The 25,731-nt window shown below is 36.4% G+C and overlaps 1 protein-coding gene across 4 annotated transcripts; it reads left to right on the forward strand.

Annotated features, from left to right (window-relative positions):
* The first annotated feature begins 762 nt into the window (after positions 1-762).
* Positions 763-25,220, forward strand: LOC138691754 (gastrula zinc finger protein XlCGF57.1-like). Of its 4 annotated transcripts, XM_069814099.1 has the most exons (7): positions 763-875; positions 5,027-5,112; positions 12,433-12,567; positions 15,683-15,820; positions 17,030-17,112; positions 22,163-22,218; positions 24,295-25,220. In XM_069814099.1, exons 2-7 carry the CDS (start codon positions 5,032-5,034, stop codon positions 24,366-24,368), a joined length of 567 nt encoding a protein of 188 aa, XP_069670200.1. In that variant the 5' UTR covers positions 763-875; positions 5,027-5,031; the 3' UTR covers positions 24,369-25,220. The 4 variants fall into 4 exon arrangements, with proteins under 4 accessions (XP_069670200.1, XP_069670197.1, XP_069670198.1 ...); XM_069814096.1 differs by having other exon boundaries at positions 774-875; positions 22,163-25,220; XM_069814097.1 differs by lacking the exon at positions 12,433-12,567 and having other exon boundaries at positions 774-875; positions 22,163-25,220.
* The last annotated feature ends 511 nt before the right edge of the window (positions 25,221-25,731 follow it).

Below are 25,731 nucleotides of genomic sequence, written 5' to 3' on the forward strand. Positions count from 1 at the left end.
TTAATTAGGCCAAATTGGTTCCAAAGCTACTTCATAAAATGACTGCAATAATCTTTCGATGTGTATCTTCAATCAGAAGGAACAAGCATGTCCTGCACTGTGACAAACAATACCAACAGTCTGTTCAATCAAAAGCAACTCTGTCCAACAGTCTCAGAACTTCGAGTATTAAAGTTTGAAGACTCAGAGAAAGCGTTTCCGTCAAAATCAACGAAACTCTAGCCCGTTGGTCAAAATTGACGGATTTTCAACCTAACGGAGGGAAACAAATGGCTTCAGTCACCCGTCGAAGGCATTTGTTAAAGAATAAAAACCACAGTAGCTAAAAAAAGTCAAAAGGCGATGTAAATCGTATTTTATAGCGGAAATTACGATATACATCGCCTTTTGACCTTTTTAGCTACTGTGGTTTCTAATTCTTTAATTTTTCTAGGGATTTTACTTTCTCTTTGTACAGCCCTGCCCGTGCCGTATCATGTTAAGGATTCACCTGTTTCAGATATCCTGGTAATCAAGTCAGAGGTTGAAGAATTGCTATTTTAATCAAGACTGGTAAAAAAGTTGTGATAAAATTTGCTTTTTATTATATATTGATATGTAGAGTGGGACTTTTTTTTTTTTTTTTTTTTTTTTTTTTTTTTTTTTTTTTTTTTTTTTTACGGATTTCCAGGTGTTAACTCGGATACAATTTAGCCTATGTCTCGGCAATGATGCCGTGAAAAGGAAGCAGCACCAGTGTTGCACTGGTGCTGCTTAACACTGGTGCTGCTTCCTTTTCACGGCATCATTGATCTCTGTGCTTTATTTGTTTCTATGGCAATGACGTTCTACTATGTGTTTCTGCTTTCGTACAAGTGCAATAAATTGTGGATGAGGTAGGTTACAATTAATAGATGTAAGAGATACTAAGCATTTAAAAGTATATAAGTGTAATGTTTTTACTCTTCAGTATGATTATCCTTCCAGTTTTATTATAACCACAGAACTGACCCACTAACCCAGGGTTACCAAGTCAGCATTTATGCGGACATGGCCGCTTTTTGATAATAAAAATACTCGTCCGCATACATTTTTGGAAATTCTGTAATTTGTTAAAGTCTTATTTGTTCAATTTTGAGGAAAATTTCAGTATACGGATTCCTCACTGACAATTATATCTTGAAATACAAAAAAGACCAGATTTGTCTGCGTTTGTCAAATGCGCATCATCATGCTTACGAAATGCTCTTTCCAGTGCCAATAATTTATTATTTTTTTTTTTTTGCACAAGGTTGGAGTTTTGAAGTAAGAGGTAAAGGAAAGAATCCGTGTTCTGAAATTTATCCCAATTTTGTTTCGTTTGGTCTCATGTTGCTGTGAGTTGTGAGCAGCAATTGCAGTGTATATGATTGTTAAATGTATAAGTCCTATTTACCCCAGACACATCCTTCAGTAAGTTAATTGTAAATTGTAATGAGGTTATCAACCAAATTATTCAATTTCCTGGATTAGGCTTACCACCTATTCTGTGGAAGACACGTTAAAGTGAAATTTTTTATTTTCCGCATTTTACATGCAAACCTATGTTCGACTACTTGTATAGTAAGTAATAAGGAAGTGTTAAATAAAATTAGATATACTGATAAATTATGCAGAAGCAACAGAAGTGATATAAATGACGTAATAACGTTTCAGCTATCTAACAGACATTAATTAAATTTTACACAGTAGTTACAGGTAGCATATATGTTTTGTACAGAAACTCTCATTACGTTGGTTTAAGGGGAACTACCTCTTATATGGGGCGCAATTAGACAAAATTAGTAACTTTTCTCCGATCTAACAGATTTTTATGAAATTTTACACAGTAGCTACAGGTAGTACATTTGTTTTGTATACAAACTTTGATGACGTTGGCATAAGGAGAACTGTCACTTACAGGGAGATGAATTTAGATAAAATTAGTAACTTTTCTCGGATCTAACATATTTTTATAAAATTTTACACAGTAGTTGCAGGTAGTACATTTGTTTTGTGTACAAACTTTGATGACGTTGGCATGAGGGAAACTGCCACTTATAGAGGGATGCATTGAGACAAAATTAGTAACTCTTCTCCGATCTAACAGATTTTTATGAAATTTTTACACAGTAGCTACAAGTAGTATCACCTTTACTTTTTAACTTCGCTCTAGAATATGCCATTAGGAAAGTTCAGGATAACACAGAGGGTTTGGAATTGAACGGGTTACATCAGCTTCTTGTTTATGCGGATGACGTGAATATGTTAGGAGAAAATCCACAAACGATTAGGGAAAACGCGGAAATTCTACTTGAAGCAAGTAAAGCAATAGGGTTGGAAGTATATGATTATGTCTCGTGACCAGAATATTGTACGAAATGGAACTATAAAAATTGGAGATTTATCCTTCGAAGAGGTGGAAAAATTCAAATATCTTGGAGTGACAGTAACAAATATAAATGACACTCGGGAGGAAATTAAACGCAGAATAAATATGGGAAATGCGTGTTATTATTCGGTTGAGAAGCTTTTGTCATCTAGTCTTCTGTCAAAAAATCTGAAAGTTAGAATTTATAAAACAGTTATATTACCGGTTGTTCTGTATGGTTGTGAAACTTGGACTCTCACTCTGAGAGAGGAACAGAGATTAAGGGTGTTTGAGAATAAGGTTCTTAGGAAAATATTTGGGGTCAAGAGGGATGAAGTTACAGGAGAATGGAGAAAGTTACACAACGGAGAGCTGCACGCATTGTATACTTCACCTGACATAATTAGGAACATAAAATCCAGACGTTTGAGATGAGCAGGACATGTGGCACGTATGGGCGATTCCAGAAATGCATATAGAGTGTTAGTTGGGAGGCCGGAGGGAAAAAGACCTTTGGGGGAGGCCGAGATGTAGGTGGGAAGATAATATTAAAATGGATTTGAGGGAGGTGGGATATGATGGTAGAGACTGGATTAATCTTGCTCAGGATAGGGACCAATGGCGGGCTTATGTGAGAGCGGCAATGAACCTCCGGGTTCCTTAAAAGCCAGTAAGTAAGTAAGCTACAGGTAGTACATTTGTTTTCTATACAATCTCTAATACTATGGATTGTCTTTGTGTCGACCTCATACTTGCAGTAATGGAAAAGCTTTCTTCGGCAGCCACGTCTTTTTCCAGAGGTAAGTTTTCTCTAAATTGTCATTACTTTCACGATGAGAACCTAATTTAATAAGTAGCTCACTAAGCCAATGTTCATTTCCTTAAAGAAAACTTATATGCTTTATGCTCGTGCTCTCCAACGATGAATTGTCTTACGGGAAAATGAAAAATTTAATGCACTATTGTACCTTTTGGGCTCATCTCATACATAATTAATAATCTGTCACCTTACATTCCCTGAATTGTACTTCGGAAGCAGATTCGTTTCTCAGGCATTTAAATAACTGCAATAGAGAAAAATTTGCACTACTGCCCCTGGAAAGAATAGTTTGCATAATTTTTTACTTCCGCAAATGTGCGCACCTTAAGACTTGTTTTAAAATAGCGATAATTATTCGAGGAAGTGAAAAGAAAATGGTTTTTGGACGGAAAAAATGGTGTTTTTTTCTCTACCTTAGCTAAGTCTGCACTCAGTGGTTATATTTATATTTTGTCCCGTGTCCATTCATGCTAATCTGACATGTTATAACAATACTGAATGTAACAAAAACAATGTTACATATCTAAAGAACCACTTGACATGTTGATATCAAAATATGATGGAAATCGACCAGTTACAGCAGAAAGAAAACGGTAGACTCGAGGCACTTGCTGAGTAAGAACGCTGGGTGGTCGAAATGTGGCATATTACTGGCTTCTTATCTCACTCTGCAGCCAGCTCCCCTGGAAAAGATAATGAATTGAGTGTAACTCAGTTATATAAGAAAAATATAATTTAAGGGTTTTATTTCTTTTCTTGACACGTCATTTCTCTGCTTTTGTCGTCCTAAATATGGATTTTGGAGCACTGTCCAGTGGTCCATTGCTAATTAGTAATTACCGACTGCTGTGTAACACGGAAGTCAGTTGACAAATTGGAAAAATTTACTTTAATTGGAAATACAATTGTGTAACTACAGTATTGTTACTACCGCAGATGTTCAAAATGTGCTTTATTTACTTGAAGACAGTACCTCTGCCGATCCCGACGTTCTTCCGTTAAAAGTTGGGATGTGCTGGATAACATTGGTGATCGTTTCCTTCAAGTCATATAGATTTAGGTTCTGTCTGAGAAAACGCTGTTTCACAAATCGCCATAGAAATAAATAAGAGGTGTGAGGTGTGGTGACCGTGAAGGCCATGACAGTACCACCCTAGTGCACATCGAAGATCTCATTTAGTTTCTAGCGAACTGTTAGAGCATAATGTACCGTGCCCCCATCTGTTGAAACCACATTCTTATTAGTTTGTTCAGTGACAAATCATACAGCAACTCCATTACAGTGCTGTCCAGTAAGTCTCCATATGTGTCTTGGTTTACATTTCTATCAAAGAAATATGGTCCCACAACCATATCACCTAGTATTCCAAACCACACCATAACGTTTGGAGCAACAGGGTTGTAAATTCTGGCACGTGAGAAGTTAATGAGATTGTGTTTAAAAGTGGATAATAGTTAAAGCATTGTTTTGAAAGTATCATTCTTGAATTCGCCCTCATTGATTACTAATTTCGGTGACATCCTGAGGAAGAGCAGGGTTTATCCAGTCTGAATTTCAGTGAAGCATATGAGCTTGCTTTCATACACAAACATACTCTTCCTATTGATTCTATAAGGAAATGGGATCTCATTTTGCACAACATTAGTCTGCATGTCCAATCCATGGCGACTTACCGCTAATATCAACATGTCTTACGTTCCTGCGTAGTATAGCCGATAATTTGTTCAGAACAAGTTCGGAGTATTCAGCAAACTATGTTGCAGCCACTATAAATAAGACTCCTCTAATGTCTTATATCCTACAGATGAATGTCACTCTCTATAAATTCCTGTTCCAGTTGAGATGGATGTGATAAAGATGGAACCCGACATCAACCCATTGTCTATGCAGACAAGTGATGCAGAAGAAAAGCCCTTATCAGAGGTAAATGAAAAGTGATATTATGGTCTGTCCAAAACTACTTCCGACCTGACAAATGGCGCCTTTAGCATGTTACCATGGCTACCATTCAAATCAACCAATCACGAGAGACGCGTAACCATGGTAATGGGACGGTGTTGCCATGTCTATGTTTACATGCTGCACGTGAATACCACGGCCTAGTGGTGAATTAAAATATGATTTTGTTGTATTACTGTTTTAACGTATCGATAATTATTGTTTAAATTATATTAGACATATTATCTTCGTTGTTATTGGTGGAGTGTGTGACTAGTGTGTGTTTTCTAGTTCCTGCGAGATTTTCTAAACAGGTGTCTTGTGTAATGTCGGAAGGAAGAAAAGCCAGGCAGAGAACAAGGAATATTGGACAACGTGCGCTGTTAAAGACTCAAGTGCGAGAGATGATGTGTAATGTAAGAGAGTATTTAGAGAGGGAAAAAGATAATGGTGGGCCTCTTTTACCGTTGGCACAAGTCGTAATGAGAAATACTGCTTGTTTTAAAATTAATAAGAGTACTTTTATTGATATTGGAAAGAAGAAGGCCGTGTAGAGTTTCAGTCATATATATTTTTACAGTTTGCAATTTTTTCACCGCCTTTTTAACAATATTACATTGAAGAATACAGGCACTCATAAAAGTAAAATTAAATTTAAACCTGTTTTTACAGTTTACATTCCTTTCGACGCTTTTCTAACAGAATTACATTGCAGACTACTATCACTACTACTACTGCTACTACTACTACTACTACTACTACTACTACTACTACTGCTGCTGCTGCCACCACTGCCACTGCCACCGCCACTACTACCACAACCACTATCACTACTACCACTGCCACTACTACCACTACCACTCCACTACTATCACAACTACTACTACTACCACTACTCCTGCTGCTGCTACCACCACGACCACCACTACCATTGCCACTACTACCACTACTACTATTAACATCACCACTACTACCACCACCACTACTACTACCACTACTACTACTGCTACTGCTTCTACTAGTACTGCTTCTTCTTCTACTACTACTACTACTAGTTCACACCTGTGGAGTAACGGTCAGCGCATCTGGCCACGAAACCAGGTGGCCCGGGTTCGAATCCCAGTCGGGGCATGTTACCTGGTTGAGGTTTTTTCCGGGGTTTTCCCTCAACCCAATACGAGCAAATGCTTGGTAACTTTCGGTGCTGGACCCTGGACTCATTTCACCGGCATTATCACCTTCATATCATTCAGATGCTAAATAACCTAGATGTTGATACAGCGTCGTAAAATAACCCAATAAAATAAATACTACTACTACCACCACCACTACTACCACGACTACTACTATTACTACTACTACTATCACCACCACTACCACTACCACTACTACCACCACCACCACCACCACCACCACCACTGCCACTATTACCACTACTATCACTACCAGTCTACTGTTACTGCTACTACTATTACTAGACTAATACAATGATAATGTACATTTATTTTAATTCCCATGATTCAACAATTTGGTTCATGTCAGCGAAGATCCGTCGATGAGTCAGATCTTCGCACGCTGCCATATTTGCGCCAACTCTTAGGTTTGTTTACATTGCGCTATGGTTGGGTTGTGGAAGGAATTTATGTTTAAATTTATATACTTCATAAAATAAGTTTCCAAAACAGATATTTCGATAACTTTCGGAGAACGATCTGCTTGACAACAGCATCCGAGGGCGCAATGATGGCGGACATTAGCAGAGTGGGATGAGAGGACTTGACTAAGAGCTGTTCGTCAGCGACATCTAGCGACCTTGATGTCAGCCGTTCATTACTGCACTCTATCAGCAGCACGCTCGCTTACACGAAAGATGGGCAACATGACAACATTCTTTCCCCTTCTCTGTAAGCTGTCAAGTCTGAAGTAGTTTTGGTCAAGGTATAGGTGTCTTTGCTATGTTCGAGATACATAACACTGTAAACTTTGACACAATAACTATAAGCTATATGTTTCAATTTATAGTTAGCAGACTGAAGTAGGCCTACACTAACAAAATTCAAGTCAACAGTAACTAGTGCTGCTGGCCATCACGTCACAAGTTACATTCTTGTATTACGATATTATAACTGTTAAAGATGGTCTGCAGAACCAGATTTCGCCAGCTGTAGTAACTGCTCATATTCATCACAATGCTTGGTGGATTAAGATAAGACATGATGTGATATTTGTTATAGTTCACAGACAAAAAAAGTATACATACATAAAATCATACAAACCTTAGATTACATACGATATAATTTACATATAGATATACTTACTTACTGGCTTTTAAGGAACCCAGAGGTTCATTGCCGCCCTCACATAAGCCCGCCATTGGTCCCTATCCTGAGAAAGTTTAATCCAGTCTCTGTCATCATATCCCACCTCCTTCAAATTCATTTTAATATTATCTTCCCATCTACGTCTCGGCCTCCCCAAAGGTCTTTTTCCTTCGAGTTTCCCAACTAACACTCTATATGCATTTCTCGATTCGCCCATACGTGCTACATGCTCTGCCCATCTCAAACGTCTAGATTTAATGTTCCTAATTATGTCAGGTGAAGAATACAATGCGTGCAGTTCTGTGTTGTGTAACTTTCTCCATTTTCCTGTAACTTCATCCCTTTTAGCCCCAAATATTTTCCTAAGCACCTAATTCTCAAACACCCTTAACCTATGTTATGCCTTCCCATCTAACCTAACCTCCTGTACTCCCACAAATTCTATTCTATATCTAGCTAGTTCTTTTGCTACTAATGTTACCCCTCCTGTTCTATATAGACTTGTAACTTTCCAAGTACCAAATCTGATACCGGTACCTTATTCCTTAGCTGTGGTGGTGCCAGAGAATCAGTCCCATTCCGAGGCTTATTTTGAGGTTTCGAAACGAGCCGTTTTTTACGGTAATGGGTTGTTAGCCCTTCGCCCTACCCCCAAGCTGGAGGACCCCCCCCTCATCGGCTGTCCACGACTGCTTATTCAATATATTCGCAGCTATATCTGGAGAACGTCTCCTCGATCCGCAACCTGAGGACGCGCCATGCCATGGTGATAGGGACCCACTATACATGGACATATATATATACACAGAATCAGATTTCGCCAGCTATAGTAGCTGCTCATATTCATCAGAATGCTTGGTGGACTGAATATGATATGATATGATATTTATTATAGTTCACAGACAAAAAAAAAGTATACATACATGTAATCATTGAAACCTTAGATTACATACTTTACAATTCACATAGAGATATACAATTTTTAATATAATTTCTAAACTTAACTATTTAATATAAGATGTTTTATCTTGCACTTGCGACTAGTTTTGTGCAAGACTCAACTCATTTTAGTATGTTGATACAATTAGCCTTTGTTCACTTGCCTAAGATGTACTTCACGTTTCAATCTGCAAGGGGCAGCTATCATTCATAAATCTTCCATTATTCTAGTATATTAAAAATTTTTGAATATAGAGCTTTTATTTTATTTATTGATAGTACTATTCAAAAATTAAACCTTTTATCTTATCCAAAGACCTGTTTGCCTTTGCAACTTTATGTTATTATTATTCATAAGTTTTTATAGCTATTTCCAGTGGCGGCTCGTGAACTTGTGGATTGGGAGAGTTGCAGTAGATTTCGGTACATACAAATTTCACTTCTTGATACCATTACTAATAAGTATAGGACAAAAATAAATGCACTACATATCGAAAAACCAAAACTTCCTGACTTAGTTGGGAGATGTCTGTAGGATCATTTGCTAATCCCTAAGAAAAACTAATACCCTCGATTTCAGTCTGAATTTCAGATCGGCAGACACTCAACTTACAATCTACCAGTTCATTCTGAATTGTCTTAGAATAACCTTAAACAGTGACATGTTCCAAATGATTTTTGAGAGGCTCGTTTAGATTACTCACGAATTGTAGCAACCCACGAAACACACCAGGGTTCTTCGAATCGTTTTTTCATCACGTCCCCTAAGAGGAAGTTCATATTGGCCACAAAATTTGATACAATCAATTTTTTTAAAATAATTTCACGATTTTTTATCACTTCTTGATTATGTTTGAGAATGTTTGTTCTGTTCGTTTCATTTAATTGCACAGCAGTATGAGTTGCGTAACATAGCCTATGAAACAACATTTTTCAGGTGAGACTGCGAAGATTCGTGCATTTTGCTTTTTAGGGGCAAATGCCCTAAATCTGTCACACCACTCCAAGTGCATGCAGTATCACCACCGAAGAGGAGGCAAGGAAAACAAAATACAGATTTTTTTTGTTCACATCCACGTAACCACAAATGCTTAGCGTAAATTTCATTGTTATACTTCCTTACATATATGCACTATTTCGGCTGGATGAAGCTTAAGTAAGATTTAAGTCGGATAACGGACGACCCTTTAATTTCACTTCATTACATCAATATTCTCCGCAAGGGGAATAAAAAAATTAATATTCTCTAATTCACACACACTCATGCTTGCACATTTCCACTGGTTAAGGTACGGTATTAAGACGTCACACCAAAGCAACACTCAGATATACTGATGGTCAACAATTTTCTAAAACTGGAAAAGAAGTCTCTTTCGTATTTTACGTGCTATATCAAAAGGATTCTACTCGTGCAATCATTTTGAGTTAAGGCAAATATTAGGTTCTGCTGGAGGCTGGATATATACGTAATAATAAGGCAAAAGAGAATATTAATTTCCTTATATTAACTCGATAAGATTCTACAACAATAAGTATGTGAAAAGAAAATAAAAATTTTGTCATTAAGTTTCAAGGGAATAGAGAATCCATTTGACGCAGCATTACAATAGCGGTGTGGGAGGAGAAGAAAGATCCCTTGTTGCCTGGCTCTGCAAGCCACTGCAGCGAAATATGGGTTTTAAACAGCGGCAGTTTTCCTCTGCTCCCCTTCACCTCTCTACCCCCTGACCAAGCAAGACACACTCTCTATGAGCTGACCACCCTGCAGATCCCAGGATGACTTTGAATGCATTGTCAATTCCAATACAGTCGACGCACAAAAAGATTATGCATAAGATAATAGTACATATTCCCAGCCAGATGAAATATAAAGCAATTTACCAATAAAAGCTGTAACAATTCTTCTAAAAGTTAAAATAAATATTATTTTATTTCCCTGTCAAAGCAGGGAGTGCTGCAGCTCCTCAGCTCTTACGGACGAGCCGCCTCTGGCTACTTCTATATTCGTTTGTAGGAACTTTTCACTTATAAATTTCATCCGTATTTCTTTTGTACATTGACATTCAAAAACAATTTGAATGTCATCTTCCCTATGTCCACATAATGGCACGTGCCTTGAGGTATATTACCTCTATTATGTCTTAATCTCCAAATTGGTGGAATAAGATATCACACAGTACAGCGGTTAAAGTTTCATGACAAAATATCTTCCCCAATGAAGACTCATCGGCTAGTGAGTCTGCCAGATTCAATTCTTTAACTGGAAGAATAGGTTGTTTCTTTAGTTTCACCATCAAGGAGATGTTGCTGCTTTAAACATGGCACTGATTTATTTCTTATCTTGGTCATAGCTTTGAGTTACAGATTAAATTGCCTCCATTCGAGGTTAAAGGTTATGTTTTATTTAACGACGCTCGCAACTGCAGAGGTTATATCAGTGTCGCCGGATGTGCCAGAATTTTGTCCCGCAGGAGTTCTTTTACATGCCAGTAAATCTACTGACATGAGCCTGTCGCATTTAAGCACACTTAAATGCCATCGACCTGGCCCGGGATCGAACCCGCAACCTTGGGCATAGAAGGCCAGCGCTATACCAACTCGCCAACCAGGTCGACCCTCCATTCGAACTTGTGTCGCTGTAGTAATGTAAGAAGAGATGTTAGAGATCACAGTTATTTTCTGCTTGAATTAATATTAAACAGAACAACTCTACTACTATTCTGTCACTCATTTCTCGCAGGAAAAACATCTAACACAATAACTCATTTCAAAACATATTTTACATTTCCAGGCATACTTTTTAATCAAGGGGAGAGGATGGTATTTTTTTTAACTTTTTTCCTATATGGTGTAAAATATTAATTGTTTTGTATGTAGAGAAGTCATAGCTGTGGCAACTCAACCAATTAGAAATATAAAAAAAAAGGGAATTGGGGGGCCCAAATTTGAAAAAAATATATCCAATACAGAATTGTACTAAAACCGATATATCTAAACCGTTTTTAAAGATAGAATCAAACAGTTTTTTGCAACGTATTTCCAAAAACATGTTCTACAAACTGTCTGTAACAGAATTTTGATATTAGTCCCTACGTTTGTAAAATAAACAATTAAAATTTAATAACAATTTTCTGATATCCTTTCTTGCAAACAAACGGACGTATTTTTAAAATGAAATCAATTAACAAAATTTTGTTACAGAGAAAAGTTTCCTAATAGTCCAAAGAATGTATGTTCTAAATTTCATGCATGTATCTTTAATAGTTCAGAAATTATATCCATTTTTGTCTGGCAATGTAGCAAAAAAAAATGAAGTTACTGGAAACCGATAAAAGCGGGCATGTGATTTAAAAATCCATAGCGCAGGAAGTTTAAAAATGACGTCTCAACATCCGATAAGGGCATAAATACCCACGAACTGTTACGCAATGTATTCCACACATATCAAAGGGTATTTTAAAGAAAAAGATAATTTTTTGGAAATTTAATTTACTGGAAACAATAATAAAAGTGGGCGAGTGATTTAAAAATCCATAACGCAGGAAGTTTAAAAATGGCGACTCAACATCCGATAAGCGCACAAATACCCACAAAATGTTATGCTATGCATTCCATACATATCACAGGGTATTTTAAAGAATTTTTTTTTTTAATTTACTCATTTTTCACCAAAAAATACCATGCTCTCCCCTTATGTTATGCTGAAGTGAAATATACTTCTATGTGGAAATATAAAAAGAAGTAAACATATATTTGAACAAAACAAAATGATATTACAGAGCCATTCGCTTACATGTTGTATTACAAGGATTTTTGTACAACTTATATTTCACTATTGACTCTGAAGTGTGTTCACGTTCGTTCGTTGACATCAGGATCTAATAATAATAATAATAATAATAATAATAATAATAATAATAATAATAATAATAATAATAATAATAATAATAATAATAGAGTTATGAGACACTAGAAATGGTCTCTGATTTTTTGTGAACGATTACATATAATATATTTAATAAGTATAATGTTTTGTGTGCTACAGGAAGGAGATGTATTAGATCAGCACTTCACTGAAATAAAGACGGAATGTAAGGGCCACAGTTACGATCTGACATCAGAGATGGCGTTTGATAAAATCCCTGTGCTAATTGACTTTGAAGTCAAAAGTGAAGTTGAGGTGAGTCAGTTTATTAGGTGATTTGGTCGGTAGTTCTCACTCTGTTATATACTGGCAGATGTGACTGACATTCAGGTGACCAGGAGATACGATTTTTGTTGTCATGCTGTCCATTTCTTCATCCTATATCATTCGTTAATCTTTTCTACTCCAATTTTAGCATAAAAATTGCAATGCTGAACGTTCACTAACTCTTACATTTTGATGATTTCATCCCTGCTGATAATGTTTGACATGTTGCTTTTAATTTAATTGACAATCCAGTATGGAATGGAGATCACTCTCAGTTAATCCCACGGATGGTGGCCAAACTGGTGGTTTGCACCTTGTTTTTGGAAGTACACTTAATTGTGATTTTTTAAATACATTGGTTTATTAGCCAAACTCCATATATTTGGTGTCTATTTCTTGGGACCAGTTGTTTCTAACTACGCATTAATATTACAAGTCACAAAGACTACTTAATTGTGATTTTTTAAATACATTGGTTTATTAGCCAAACTCCATATATTTGGTGTCTATTTCTTGGGACCAGTTGTTTCTAACTACGCATTAATATTACAAGTCACAAAGACTACTTCATAGTTCCTTTTCCATCCTAGCATCATTACACTGACTGTCACCTGGCGACAAAGTATTATTCCTGTCTTCCCCACCAACACCTTCAGTAAACCAACGCACAAGATTATGAACAATAAAATCATTGTGGACGAGGCCTTTCATACAAATTATATGACTACTGACTCTGGAGTGTGTTTACATGCATTCATATCGGAATTTAATAATAGATTGGGGATACATTAAAATAGTTACAGGTGTTTCGTGCACAACTACATAATTGAAGGTTTCAGAGCCATAGTAGGCCAAGTGCCATTTATTAAAAACGGAGAAAGAAAGGGTTAAAGTTAAGTAAATACTAATAATTGAAGGGTTCAGAGGCATAGTGGGCCAAGCGCCATTAATTGAAAACGGAGAACGGAAGAGTCAAAGTTAAGTAAATACCATAATTGAAGGGTTCAGAGCCATAGTGGGACAAGCGCCATTAATTATAAACGGAGAAAGAAAGAGTTAAAGTTAAGTAAATACCATAATTGAAAGGTTCAGAGCCATAGTGGGACAAGCGCCATTTATTAAAACTGAGAAAGAAAGGGTTAAAGTTAAGAGAATACCATAATTGAAGCGTTCAGAGCCATAGTGGGCCAAGCGCCATTCATTAAAAACGGAGAAAGAAAGTGTTAAAAGTTAAGTAAATACCATAATTGAAGGGTTCAGAGCCATAGTGGGCCAAGCGCCATTTATTAAAAACGGAGAAAGAAAGTGGTAAAGTTAAGTAAATACCATAATTGAAGGGTTCAGAGCCATAGTGGGCCAAGCGCCATTTATTAAAAACGGAGAAAAAAGTGTTAAAAGTTAAGTAAATACCATAATTGAAGGGTTAAGAGCCATAGTGGGCCAAGCGCCATTTATTAAAAACGGAGAAAGAAAGTGTTAAAGTTAAGTAAGTACCATAATTGAAGGGTTCAGAGCCATAGTGGGCCAAGCGCCATTTATTGAAAGCGGAGAAAAAAAAGTTAAAGTCAAGTAAATACCATAATTGAAGGGTTCAGAGCCATAGTGGGCCAAGCGCCATTCGTTAAAAACGGAGACAGAAATGGTTAAAGTTAAGTAAATACCATAATTGAAAGGTTCAGAGTCATAGTGGGCCAAGCACCATTTATTAAAAGCGGAGAAAGCAAGGATTAAAGTTGTTATTACCTTAGTTTAATGAAGACTGACATAATTTAGTTTTAATGTGCATAATTCTTGTTATTGCTATGTGTTTCATGAAATTATGGTATTAACTTCATTTTAACCCTTGTTTTCTACGTCTTTAATATATGGCACTTGGCCCACTATGGCTCTGAACCCTTCAATTTATTGAAGATTGACATATCATTTAATTTTAATGTGCATATTTAATCTTACTTGCTACATGTTTCGTTAAATGAATGGCTGCCTAGAATAACGTTGTAAGTCAGTTCTTACAGTTTGTCAGGAAATTAAAAATATGTTTATTCCATATTAACATTGTTAAATATTACAAAATATGACAGTGTTAGGTCTGTATTAATACTTCAGTAAGTATTCACACCATTTATATATATGTATTGTCTTAATCTTCCAAATAACACAACTTTTTGAACATTTACAGTAGAAAAACGTTGTATGTCAATCCAGAAGAACAACGTTGTAGAGCAAAGATACTTAAATACTGTCCATATTTCCTGGTAGATTCTTAATGGTTGTAACATTTGAGTACATTAAATAATAATAATAATAATAATAATAATAATAATAATAATAATAATAATAATAATAATGATAATAATGATAATAATAATTAATAATAAATAATAAAAATAATAAATAATAATAAATATTAATAATAATAGTAATTTTTATTTATTTATTTATTTATTTAGATATACAATATCAATTATAACTTACACAGACAAGAATCCTTTTTTTTTTTTTTCTTTTTAGGCCATGACGGAATTCCGAGTAACCATGACATTATCTTCAACTATTCTCCTTTAGCACTCTATAGGCCCACATTGACTTACAACATTATTCTACTCACCAGTTCAGCTCGTTTCACAGCTGGTTTAACGTCGTCTTTCTTCGAAGTATATTCTTTCCCCTGATCCTTTAGTGCCTTACTTACATTATCCTTCCATTCCATGATATTAATCTTACGTTTTATCTTTCTATTTACGTTTTTTATGAGACCATGTGAGACGCTATAAGTATGATTGTGCACAATTTTATTTGCGTTACAGTGTTATTCAGCTCAGGAACACAATCAAAATACTACAGCTCTCGAAGTAGTGTGAATATCAGCAAGATGATGACAGCACATGATGCAAGATATGCGATTCAACATTTTTTAGCCGAAAATTTAGTTTGGCCAAAATCGGACGTACAACGTTATTCTAGGCAGCCATTCAAATTATGGTAATCATTTTATTTCAACTCCTGTGTTCTCCATTTTTAATAAATGGCCCTTGTCCCCTCTATGGCTTTGAACCCTTCAATTATGATATATTTAATAATTATTATGAATTGTGTGTTGCAGGAAGAAAATGTATTAGATCTACATATGACTGAAATAAAGACGGAATGTATGGACCGCAGCTATGATCTGAAATCAGAGATGACATTTGGTGATACTCCTGTGCCAATTGACTCTCCAATCATGAAGAGTGAAGCTAAGGTGAGTGCTGTTTGCGAAGTGTGTTGGTCGGTAGTTCACACTGTGTTACCAACTGGCTGACGTGGCTCCTACACTCAGATGACCAGGGAGTACGATTGTTGCTCTGATGCTATCCATTTCATCATCCTGCTGTCCTTTGTGAATTTTTCTGGTAGGGACTGCAATCCTGAACATTCACTAAATCATACACATTTTGAATTTTTAACTGCACGCATTGTATTCTTCACCTGACATAATTAGGAACATTAAATCCAGACGTTTAAGTTGGGCAGGGCATGTAGCACGTATAGGTGAATCCAGATATGCATATAGAGTGTTAGTTGGGAAGAAGACCTTTGGAAGACCGAGACGTAGATGGGAGGATAGTATTAAAATGGATTTGAGGGAGATGGGATATGATGATAGAGAGTGGATTAATCTTGCACAGAATAGGGACCCATGGCAGGTTTATGTAAGGGCAGCAATGAACCTACGGGTTATTTAAAAGCCATTTGTAAATAATTAATCACCGGTAATAATTTTTACCAGTGTTCACTCTGATTTAATGATCAGTCCCGTATAGAGTGGGATCAATCTCAATTACTCTGGCGGTACGTGCCAGTTATTTTGTGCAAAAGGCTGGATTGGGAACTATAATATCAGCAAAGTAAAAATTCAAGGACCATAAGAGATGTAATTAAACATAAGAGTAGGCAGAAGAATCACCCTGAATATTCGCATGTGAGATAATTTCTTCCATTGTTCTATACACATTCTGAATTATTTTCCCTTAGATTTTCAAACTCTCTTAGAGTTTTACAAACCTTAATTTGTTTAGCTTAGTTGTATGCTTGATACAAATCCAGAAATATCTGAAATAGTTTCGAACTTTAGTAAGAAAACTTTCCATTATCTATCAGTTTTACCATAACAGTTTGATTACCTGTCAACTTGGTCTTCGTGAATCCTACTCACATATGATCATCCATCATACCATTCTAGTGTCTCTTACAATTGACTTCTTGTTTATGCAATTCTTATTTAAAACGGGATGTTTCTCAGATAATGCCATATTATTTTCTCTTTTAATTGGCATTTTTCACCGACAATGTTTGAACTTTTTCCTGAATTAAGTAGGATTTAAAATCAAGTCTACAGCATATAAACTGCAGTGCACTGATCCTTGAACTACTATTGTCCTATAGCTTCGTTTTATAAAATTACTTGCAGGAGGAGACACATGAGTTTGATCAAGTGGAGGAGGAGGTCAAACTGGAAGTAACGGCAGAAGAGGATGAAGTCTTTACTGAAGGGTGAGTGAAGTGTGTGAACCTTTACTTTGTTGTTGGTTTCTCCGTTATGTTTTAGTTATAACGTCAAAGAACATAAATATGTACTTAAAATGAACATGATCTTTGTTCAAATGAAGGTCTCAGTATTCTGAACTGCCATGTCTACCTGTAAATGTGTCTGTATGTCTCTTTATGTGTTTGTCTATGTTTATGTCTGCATACCTGGCTTTCACGTATAGCACCCTGTCAAGTAGACTTGAATAATTTGAAGGGAAAAATTGTTTCGTGGCCGGGTATAGATCTGTAGGTACGTTACCAGAAAAAAAAAACACAATTCAAGTCACACAGTTTGTGTGCACTCGGAGTTGGGTTTCTGCCGTCTTGTCAGGCCACGTGAGTAGCTCAAATGGTAGGGCGTTGGTGCACTAAGGCAAAGGTCATGGGATCGATACCTGGCACAGAACAATTTCTCTCTTGAAATTATCTTTGTCTGTCTTTGTAGCTCTCCGTCTGTGTCTTCAACATTCCGCCTATCCATTCTTCGATCTATCCACCCTCCCACGCATCCACCAGTGTGAATATAAATTCCTGTATGAAGCAATTTGTGAGTATATTAATTTCAGTTTACTGTCATTTGCCATTTGCAAACTCCAGACCCTAGAAGTGGATCAGAATAATCTAATCGCTCAGTATTTTTACTTTAAAGTTTCATTATTTTTACGTCATTATTTATCTAATCTATCTATCTGTCTGTCTGTCTGTCTGTCTGTCTGTCTGTCTGTCTGCCTGCCTGCCTGCCCGCCCGCCCGCCCGCCCGCCCGCCCGCCCGCCCGCCCGCCCGCCCGCCCGCCCGCCCGCCCGCCCGCCCGCCCGCCCGCCCGCCCGTCCGTCCGTCCGTCCGTCCGTCCGTCCGTCCATCCATCCATCTTTCTTTACGTAATGGCGGATTAGATTTTACGTCATTATACAGTGAGGCCACAAAGTTCCTTTACCCCTATTATAAATAAACTAAAATGAACGGCAATTCTTTATAGTAATTTTTATTTAAAACTTACAATGAATTTAAGATATATTCTGTGGTACTGACATTAAATATATCAGTAGGCTCATTGTGCGCTCCAACATTCTCAAAGGCAAAGGCAAAGAATAATACGCTGTCAAGTTCTGTGCGATATTTTTCGGAGCATTCCTGGCATATCATTAGGGAAAGCACGTGTCACAGCATCAGTGGTGTAATTATTGTCAGGCCATTGGATCTGTGCCCCTTCAGCGCTGTCGTCGTTCTTGAAAAAGTTAACACCTGTACTCACACCATTCCACCCGCTTTCCTCCCACCACGTCAAACAGCAGGCCACGAACCTTGCCGAATAGAGATGTTGTCAAACTTCCGGCAAATGGTGTCATAAATAACTAGCCCTCCGTGCTACAATATAATTTCTTTCAATCAAAATACATCTTGTATTTCTACATGTCTCGAATCACTTTCCGTAGTGTTTCTCTCCAACCTTGGAAATTATTGCTTCTCTCGCAACCTTCAGTAATTTCTTCAATGTCGGAACTGCATTCTGCACGGTATAAAATTCTTGTATCTTTCTTCTTACAATACATCGGTTCATATCATCTACCAGAATTAAAGCTTCCCTTGATCTGTTCTTCCATGGTGATTCTAGCTTTTCATCTCTTGCGCAGACTCTCTCTTTCTTGATTTTCTTAATTAGGCACTCTGACCTGCCTATGTTAATTACATAACATGTTATATGAGTATTAGTTAAGTAAGTAGTTTTAATAAGTAATCAATTGAAATGAAGTAAGCCTCACCTGTGATCGCAGTTGCCATTTTCGTTGCCGGATTGATAGGAAGCAGATACTGATTGAGAAGGAATTGGAGTTCAGTTCGCATATCTTACAGGGTCACAGTTCCAATGGTCCGACAATAGACGTATCCGCCATCGTTATATTCTTATGATCTATATGAAACTAAAGTACATTTACGTAAAGGGTAAAGGGACTTTGTAGTCTCACTGTATGATTCAGTTGCTCCAGCAGGTGGAACTTATCAACTGTTTTGCATTTATTGTCAAGAAATATCGTCCGAGTTAGTACAAATTTATTTGAAATGTAGAATTTTCGTTCAATTCCCCATCTCATTTGGCTTAAAATTCCCTAATGACTTACCTTAACAAGGACTACAATACTACTTCATGACATTACATGCTACAATTTACTGCACACTCTTACCTGTTAAAGGGGTGTTCGTTCTCTCGGCAATGTTTAGTTTTGTAAACAAGAGCACATCATGAATCGCTTCTTGTGCGGAACGAGTAAAGCATATGATGTTTACAACGAATGGAGTCAGTGGCGGCTTGTAATCAATATTCCCAATTATCTCGCAAAAGGCTGATTTGCGGACCCATGTTTACAGGAACATTCTTGTTTCTGTTTATTGTACGCTTTCAGTTGTTTCAGTTTTCACTATTAATTTTGATACACCCCGTGTATAATACTGCTGACAAGTATTGAAACATGTTGAGGCATTAATCTCAAGAAAATTGTATGTGGTGTTACATCAAAAGAAAACCCCAGGTCTTATCAGAAAAAGTGTTGTCTTTTGAACTAGCCAAATCAGGCGTCTCGAAAGTTATATCAGGAAAATCGCAATGCTGCGTACTTCAGAAGAAATTCTGGTTATGTGACCACTAAAATGACACTGTATACAGTGAAATGTACAGTGAATAATGAAATTGAGAACTGAGTCCAAAATTAAAGCCACAGTAAAAAATAAATGTGAAGATTTAATATATAAAGATGTTAAAGATCAATTCCAGATAACCTATGCAAATCACAAGTTGGAAATGTCAGGTTATCTACTGTACATGACTGTCTCGTCAGTCACTTTCCTGTAATTGCTATACGATGTTCATCCAGAAAGTAAGTTCCAATGGCCGATAAAGAAGACAAATAAAACAATAAGGAAGAAATATTTATTTCCTTATCTACAGAGATTCATTGGGTACTTCTCAGAAATTACTTTATCCTGTTGATATTATTAGTTAAGTTCAATTTATCGTAATATTATATTTGAACTTTACTTCAATGTTAAATGTATGATCCTTCTGTACGCTTTTGCGGTAATTTTAAAGGTATGATGCAAAGATATGATGTGATAGATGACGTCACTACTACCGTCATACGAGAATTAACTAAAATTATTCTCCTTTTTTCCTCTTTTCACTTTTTCTTTTCTTCTCTGTTTTTATCTCTCTACATATCCACAATTACACTCAACTTTTATATATATATTAACTACCTATATTGCATTTTATTCACTCATCTGTAAATTTTAAATGACATAAAACATCGTGCTTAGTAATGTTGGCTTCATGGAATGGCTTAAGAAATATTTTGTAGTGAAACTGATTAAAGCATACTTGCAGGTTATACTAGTGAAGTAAAAGTAGAAATGCATGATGAATAAAACAATGGTGAGTACGAAATATTATATACGCTTAATTTAATGCCATTAATTCCATAAATATTTAATGAAATCGTCAATTTAAAAAAACAACATTGCTGTTCGTAACTATTATAACTACCTTGTGACGTCATCTAAGACATCATAACCTTCCATCGTATCTTTAAATTTACCGCGTTTGCCATACAATATGTAAAATATAAATCATAAATTTAATATTAGATCAAAATAATCACGTTATCTAATATTGGATGCTATGTCGACACTGCAAATCGGTTACAAAGCAGACGGACTTGTTCCACAGTTACGAATTTTCGCTGTTCATGGTTGTGTATCTAAGATGCCCTGGGTCTGGGAGTAGCGGTTAGCATGTCTGACCATGAAACTAGTGGGCCTGGGTTGAAGTCCTGGTTGGGACAATTACGTGGTTGAGGTCTTTTCCTGTGTTTTCCATCTAATGAGAGCAAATGCGTGGTAACTTCCGGTGGTGGACCCTGTAGTCATTTCACTAGCATTATCATTTATCACCTTCATCTGACTCAGACAACAGAAACTATAGCTGTGATAAAGCGTCTTAAAATATATCACTAAGAAGCTATTTCCGAGAATTAACTTGTTTGCAATTGTATATAACGACGTAATTTTTGGCATTATTAACTAATGTGTAAGTATAATATATTTTTGTGGATGCAGGTTCTTTTTGTGTTTTATATTAGTTTAAGGTATGGTCACACTTCGCTACTTTTGCAGCGCAACATTTGTTTTGCAGCTGCAAAAGTCGCGTGTTGTGTTCACACGTAAGCCAAAAGTACCGCGCTGCACGCTGCTTTTCGTGCTGCGCAACCCGAGTGCAGCAAAAGTTGCAACTGGAGGTTGCGAGTCTGTTCACACACACGGCGCTACTTTTGCAGCCGCGGTCATGCTGCAGGTTTCAATCTCCGTATTGACTTCTCAATATACATTTTGTGGTTATGTTCGCATTATTAAGAAACTCATGCGAAAGCTTCCTTATCTATTATTTGCTTTTCTGTTGTATCTAGTATTCAGAACTTGACATTATTTTTAATATAAACCTTTTAAAAACGCCTATGTACTTAAATGATAACCAACAGTATATTCACGTAATGAATGTTGGCAACCCTCCTGTTTGGAACTACGCTACGGAAATTAAAAAAAAAATTAATTATATCGTCAGCAATTATGCTCAGACTGTGTTGTGTATTTAATAACTGTTACAAATAATTTATTTTCATCACATTTAACATTAAAATATATCCAAACAATAAAAGTATCATTGGCACATTTGGGTGGTAACACTGGTTGCAACCGCAGCAAAAGTTTCAACAAAACCGACATCAAAAATGCTGCGGCTGCAACCTTAAGAACCCTGTTCACACGTCGCTAGTTTTAAGCTGCGCGCAGCATGGAAAAGTAGCGGGCAGCAGGTTCGACAACCCCTACTTTTCGGGTTGCACCATTGTTCTCACGTCGCAGTACAAGAGTTGCGCAGTTTTTTGTACTGCAGCGCTGCAAAAGTAGCGACGTGTGACCGTACATTTAGTCTTCACTGCTTGAACTAAGGGGACATTTTCTTCACAGCACTGGACTGCCACCTTTCTGCGACAGTATTAAAGAAGATGACTACTTGGAAACAGGTGAGAAGACATTCAAATGTGATGTTTGTGGAAAGTGGTTTTTCGAGTCGGCAATGCTCAATAACCATGCTGTTCTACATATGCGCAATAGATCATTCATTTCCGATGTCTGTGGTAAGGATTGTTTGCAATTGGATAATCTCAAAAAGCATGAACGTCTACACACAGGCAAGGAGTCATTTCGATCTGATTTATGTGGAAAAAATTGTTCGAAATCGAATGATTTGAAAATACATTTACATGTGCACAAAGGCGAAAATACGCAATGCTCTAGACTGAAAAGAAACGTTCTCTTAAACACTAGGCAGAAGCCATTCACTTGTGATATATGTGGAAAGAAATTTTCTGATTCGAGTATTCTGAAAAGGCATGTACTTATTCACACTGGTGAAAAGCCATTCTGTTGTGATATTTGTGGAAAGAAATTTTCTCAATCTTATAATCTTATAACTCATGCACTTGTACACACAGGAAAGAAGGCATTCAGTTGTGATATATGTGGAAAGAAATTTTCGCTATCTGGAAATCTAAAAAAGCATGCAGTCGTACATACAGGGGAGAAGGCATTCAGTTGTGATATATGTGGAAAGAAATTTTCGCATTCTGGCAGTCTAAAACTGCACGAACTCAAACACACAGGGAAGAAAGCATTCAGTTGCCATATATGTGGAAAGAAATTTTCGCAATCTGGTGCTGTAAAACGGCACTTACTGGTACACACGGGACAGAAGACATTCAGTTGTGATATATGTGGAAAGAACTTTTCGGAATCTGGTAACTTAAGAAAGCATGCAATTATACACACAGGCGACAAGGCATTCAGATGTGATACATGTGGAAAGAAATTTTCTCGAAAGGGTTGTCTGAAAAGGCATGCACGTGTTCATACAGGCGACAAACCATTCTGTTGTGATATTTGTAGAAAGAAATTTTCTGAATCTGGTAGTCTAAGAGCTCATGTATTACTACACACAGGGGAGAAGGCATTGAGTTGTGATATATGAGGAAAGAATTTTTCGCAATCTGGTTGTCTACGATCCCATGCACTCGTACACACAGGGAATAAAACATTCAGTTGTGATGTATGTGGAAAAAAATTTTCGCAATCCAGTAATTTAAAAATTCATGCATTCGTACACACAGGAGAGAAGGCATTCATTTGTGATATATGAGGAAAGCAATTTTCACGATCTGTTAATTTAAAAAAGCATGCACTCATACACACAGGTTACAAGGCATTCAGTTGTGATATATGTGGGAAGAAATTTTTTGAGTCGAGTTTTCTGAGAATTCATACACGTGTTCACACCGGAGAGAAGCCATTCTGTTGTGATATATGTGGAAAGACATTTTCTGAATCTAGTAGTCTTAGAAATCATACTTATGTTCACAAAGGGAAGAAGGCATTCAGTTGTGATATATGCGAGAAGAAATTTTCGCGATCTTGTGCAATAAATAAGCATGCATGCACATAGGGAAGAAGAGATTCAGTTGTGATATATGTGGAAAAGAATTTTCGCAATCAGGTACTCTAAAAAATCATGCTGTCGTACACACAGGAGAGAAGGCATTCAGTTGTGATATATGTGGAATGAAATTTAAGCTATCTGGTAATGTAAAAACGCATGCATTGATACACACGGGAGAAGGCATTCAGTTGTGATATATGTGAAAGAAATTTTCATTATCTGGTAATCTACAACAGGATGCATTGATACACTCAGGGGAGAAGGCATTTAGTTGAAATATATATGGAAAGAAATTTTCGGAATGTGGGACTCTAAAAAAAGAACGCCTTCGTACACACAGGGGAGACGAAAAGAAATTTTCGCTATCTGGTACTTTAAAAAAGCATGCAACAAGGAATAAGACTTCAGCTGTGATATATGTGGAAATAAATTTTCCTAATTGATAGTCTACAAAAGAAAGCAGTCGTACACACAGAGAAGAAGTCATTCAGTTGTGTTATACAATACTGTTTGTGAAAAGTGTAACACCCAGAAAGAACGGCCAGAACAACTCCAAATTCGGGAGATGTGTAGAACAGTTACCACCAATATTTGATTACGTTTCCAGAGAGATGGCGTACACATATTCCCAAGAGTGAAGTCTCTTGTGTCACCAGCAAGGGGAGAGTTATGCTTTGCTGAGTAATAGCAGGTGGAAACGTGAAACGTACTACAGGTATGCCTCGTCGACGTGGAAGGGCGCAATATCAGCACGTGAGTGATTTCGAACGGGGCAGAATGGTTGGTCTCCAGGAATCAGGTTTGTCATACCGTGACATTTCGGCTTGTACAGGGCATGCTGCTACGACAGTGATGCGTGTGTGGAACCAGTGAACAAAATAATATTTTTCCTGTGTATGTACCAATAACAGAATTCTTTAGAAAGTAAGAATGAACAGAAAAATTTCTGTAAATTTGATTTCGTAATAATAAATAAGTCCTCTCATTATCTTTGAAAATACGGTACTTGAAAACCATTAATTTGACATTTAGTTTATTAAGTCTGCAAACAGCACTTCAAACATTCTGCAAATCTGCCATGCCAAGAAAAAACTAATGCGAACAATTATTTTAGGGGTTAGGTACAGCTTACAACAGTAAAATTTTTGGAAATATTCAATATTTTTTCCCTCCATTAAGCTTACTGTATCTTGTACAATAATGAAAATTGGTATGTGTAAAACACTGTCCTCCTGCTATATGAAAAAAATATTTTACGATTAAAAAAAAAAATGTATTTTTTTTTTTTCAAAATTCAAAATTGTGACAGTTTACTGTGCAGTGATAAAGAGTTTCTCTCATAACTCATATTTGTTAACATTTTCATATTCTCTCTCTTTTATTTTATTGCTAAAACTCATGTTTACAATATCATGCTCCTTCAACTACATTCCGTAATAAGTAATATAATTTCTTTTATTTTGTACTGATATTTGACCATTTTTTAAAATGAATTTATTTTTTATCACACTTTTTCATATTCGCTCTCTTTTATTTTATATATATATATATATATATATATATATATATATATATATATATTTTGTACTGAAATTTGACCATTTTTTAAATGAATTTATTTTTTATCAGACAATCTATCAAAGGTAGAGGGGTGATCTTGCATCGTATTGTAGATATGACATGCATAAATACACATAAAAAATTTCGTCACAGAATGTTGGATATAGTCTGCGTTAAAATTTTGAAGGCGGTTAACGTGTGTGTATGTTCCCTGGTTTGTACTCGTGAGACATCGCCATTGGTAAATTATGCACATATAATATCAGAATGTGTAATATCGAATTTATGTGTTCTTGATTTATTGTAATCATAAAACACTTTTGTTGTCATAATGTACTTGTTAAAATCTTATTAAAGTAACCATAACTTTACATATTAGTCTTGTTATTTCTTATTTGTACATATTCATGACCATGGAAATATGATGATATTAAACAGTGTGAAATGTCGCTTTGTACTACAAGACTGCGAAATATAACGGGCT

This window comes from Periplaneta americana, chromosome 16 (genome assembly GCF_040183065.1).
Source record: "Periplaneta americana isolate PAMFEO1 chromosome 16, P.americana_PAMFEO1_priV1, whole genome shotgun sequence".
NCBI lineage: Eukaryota > Metazoa > Arthropoda > Insecta > Blattodea > Blattidae > Periplaneta > Periplaneta americana.

Coding starts and splice junctions, on each gene's coding strand:
- LOC138691754 (XM_069814096.1), top strand. CDS start 5,032: ATGGATGTGATAAAGATGGAACCCGACATCAACCCATTGTCTATGCAG. Junction 5,113..12,432: donor AAGAAAAGCCCTTATCAGAG/GTAAATGAAAAG, acceptor TGTGTGCTACAG/GAAGGAGATGTATTAGATCA. Junction 12,568..15,682: donor AAGTCAAAAGTGAAGTTGAG/GTGAGTCAGTTT, acceptor TGTGTGTTGCAG/GAAGAAAATGTATTAGATCT.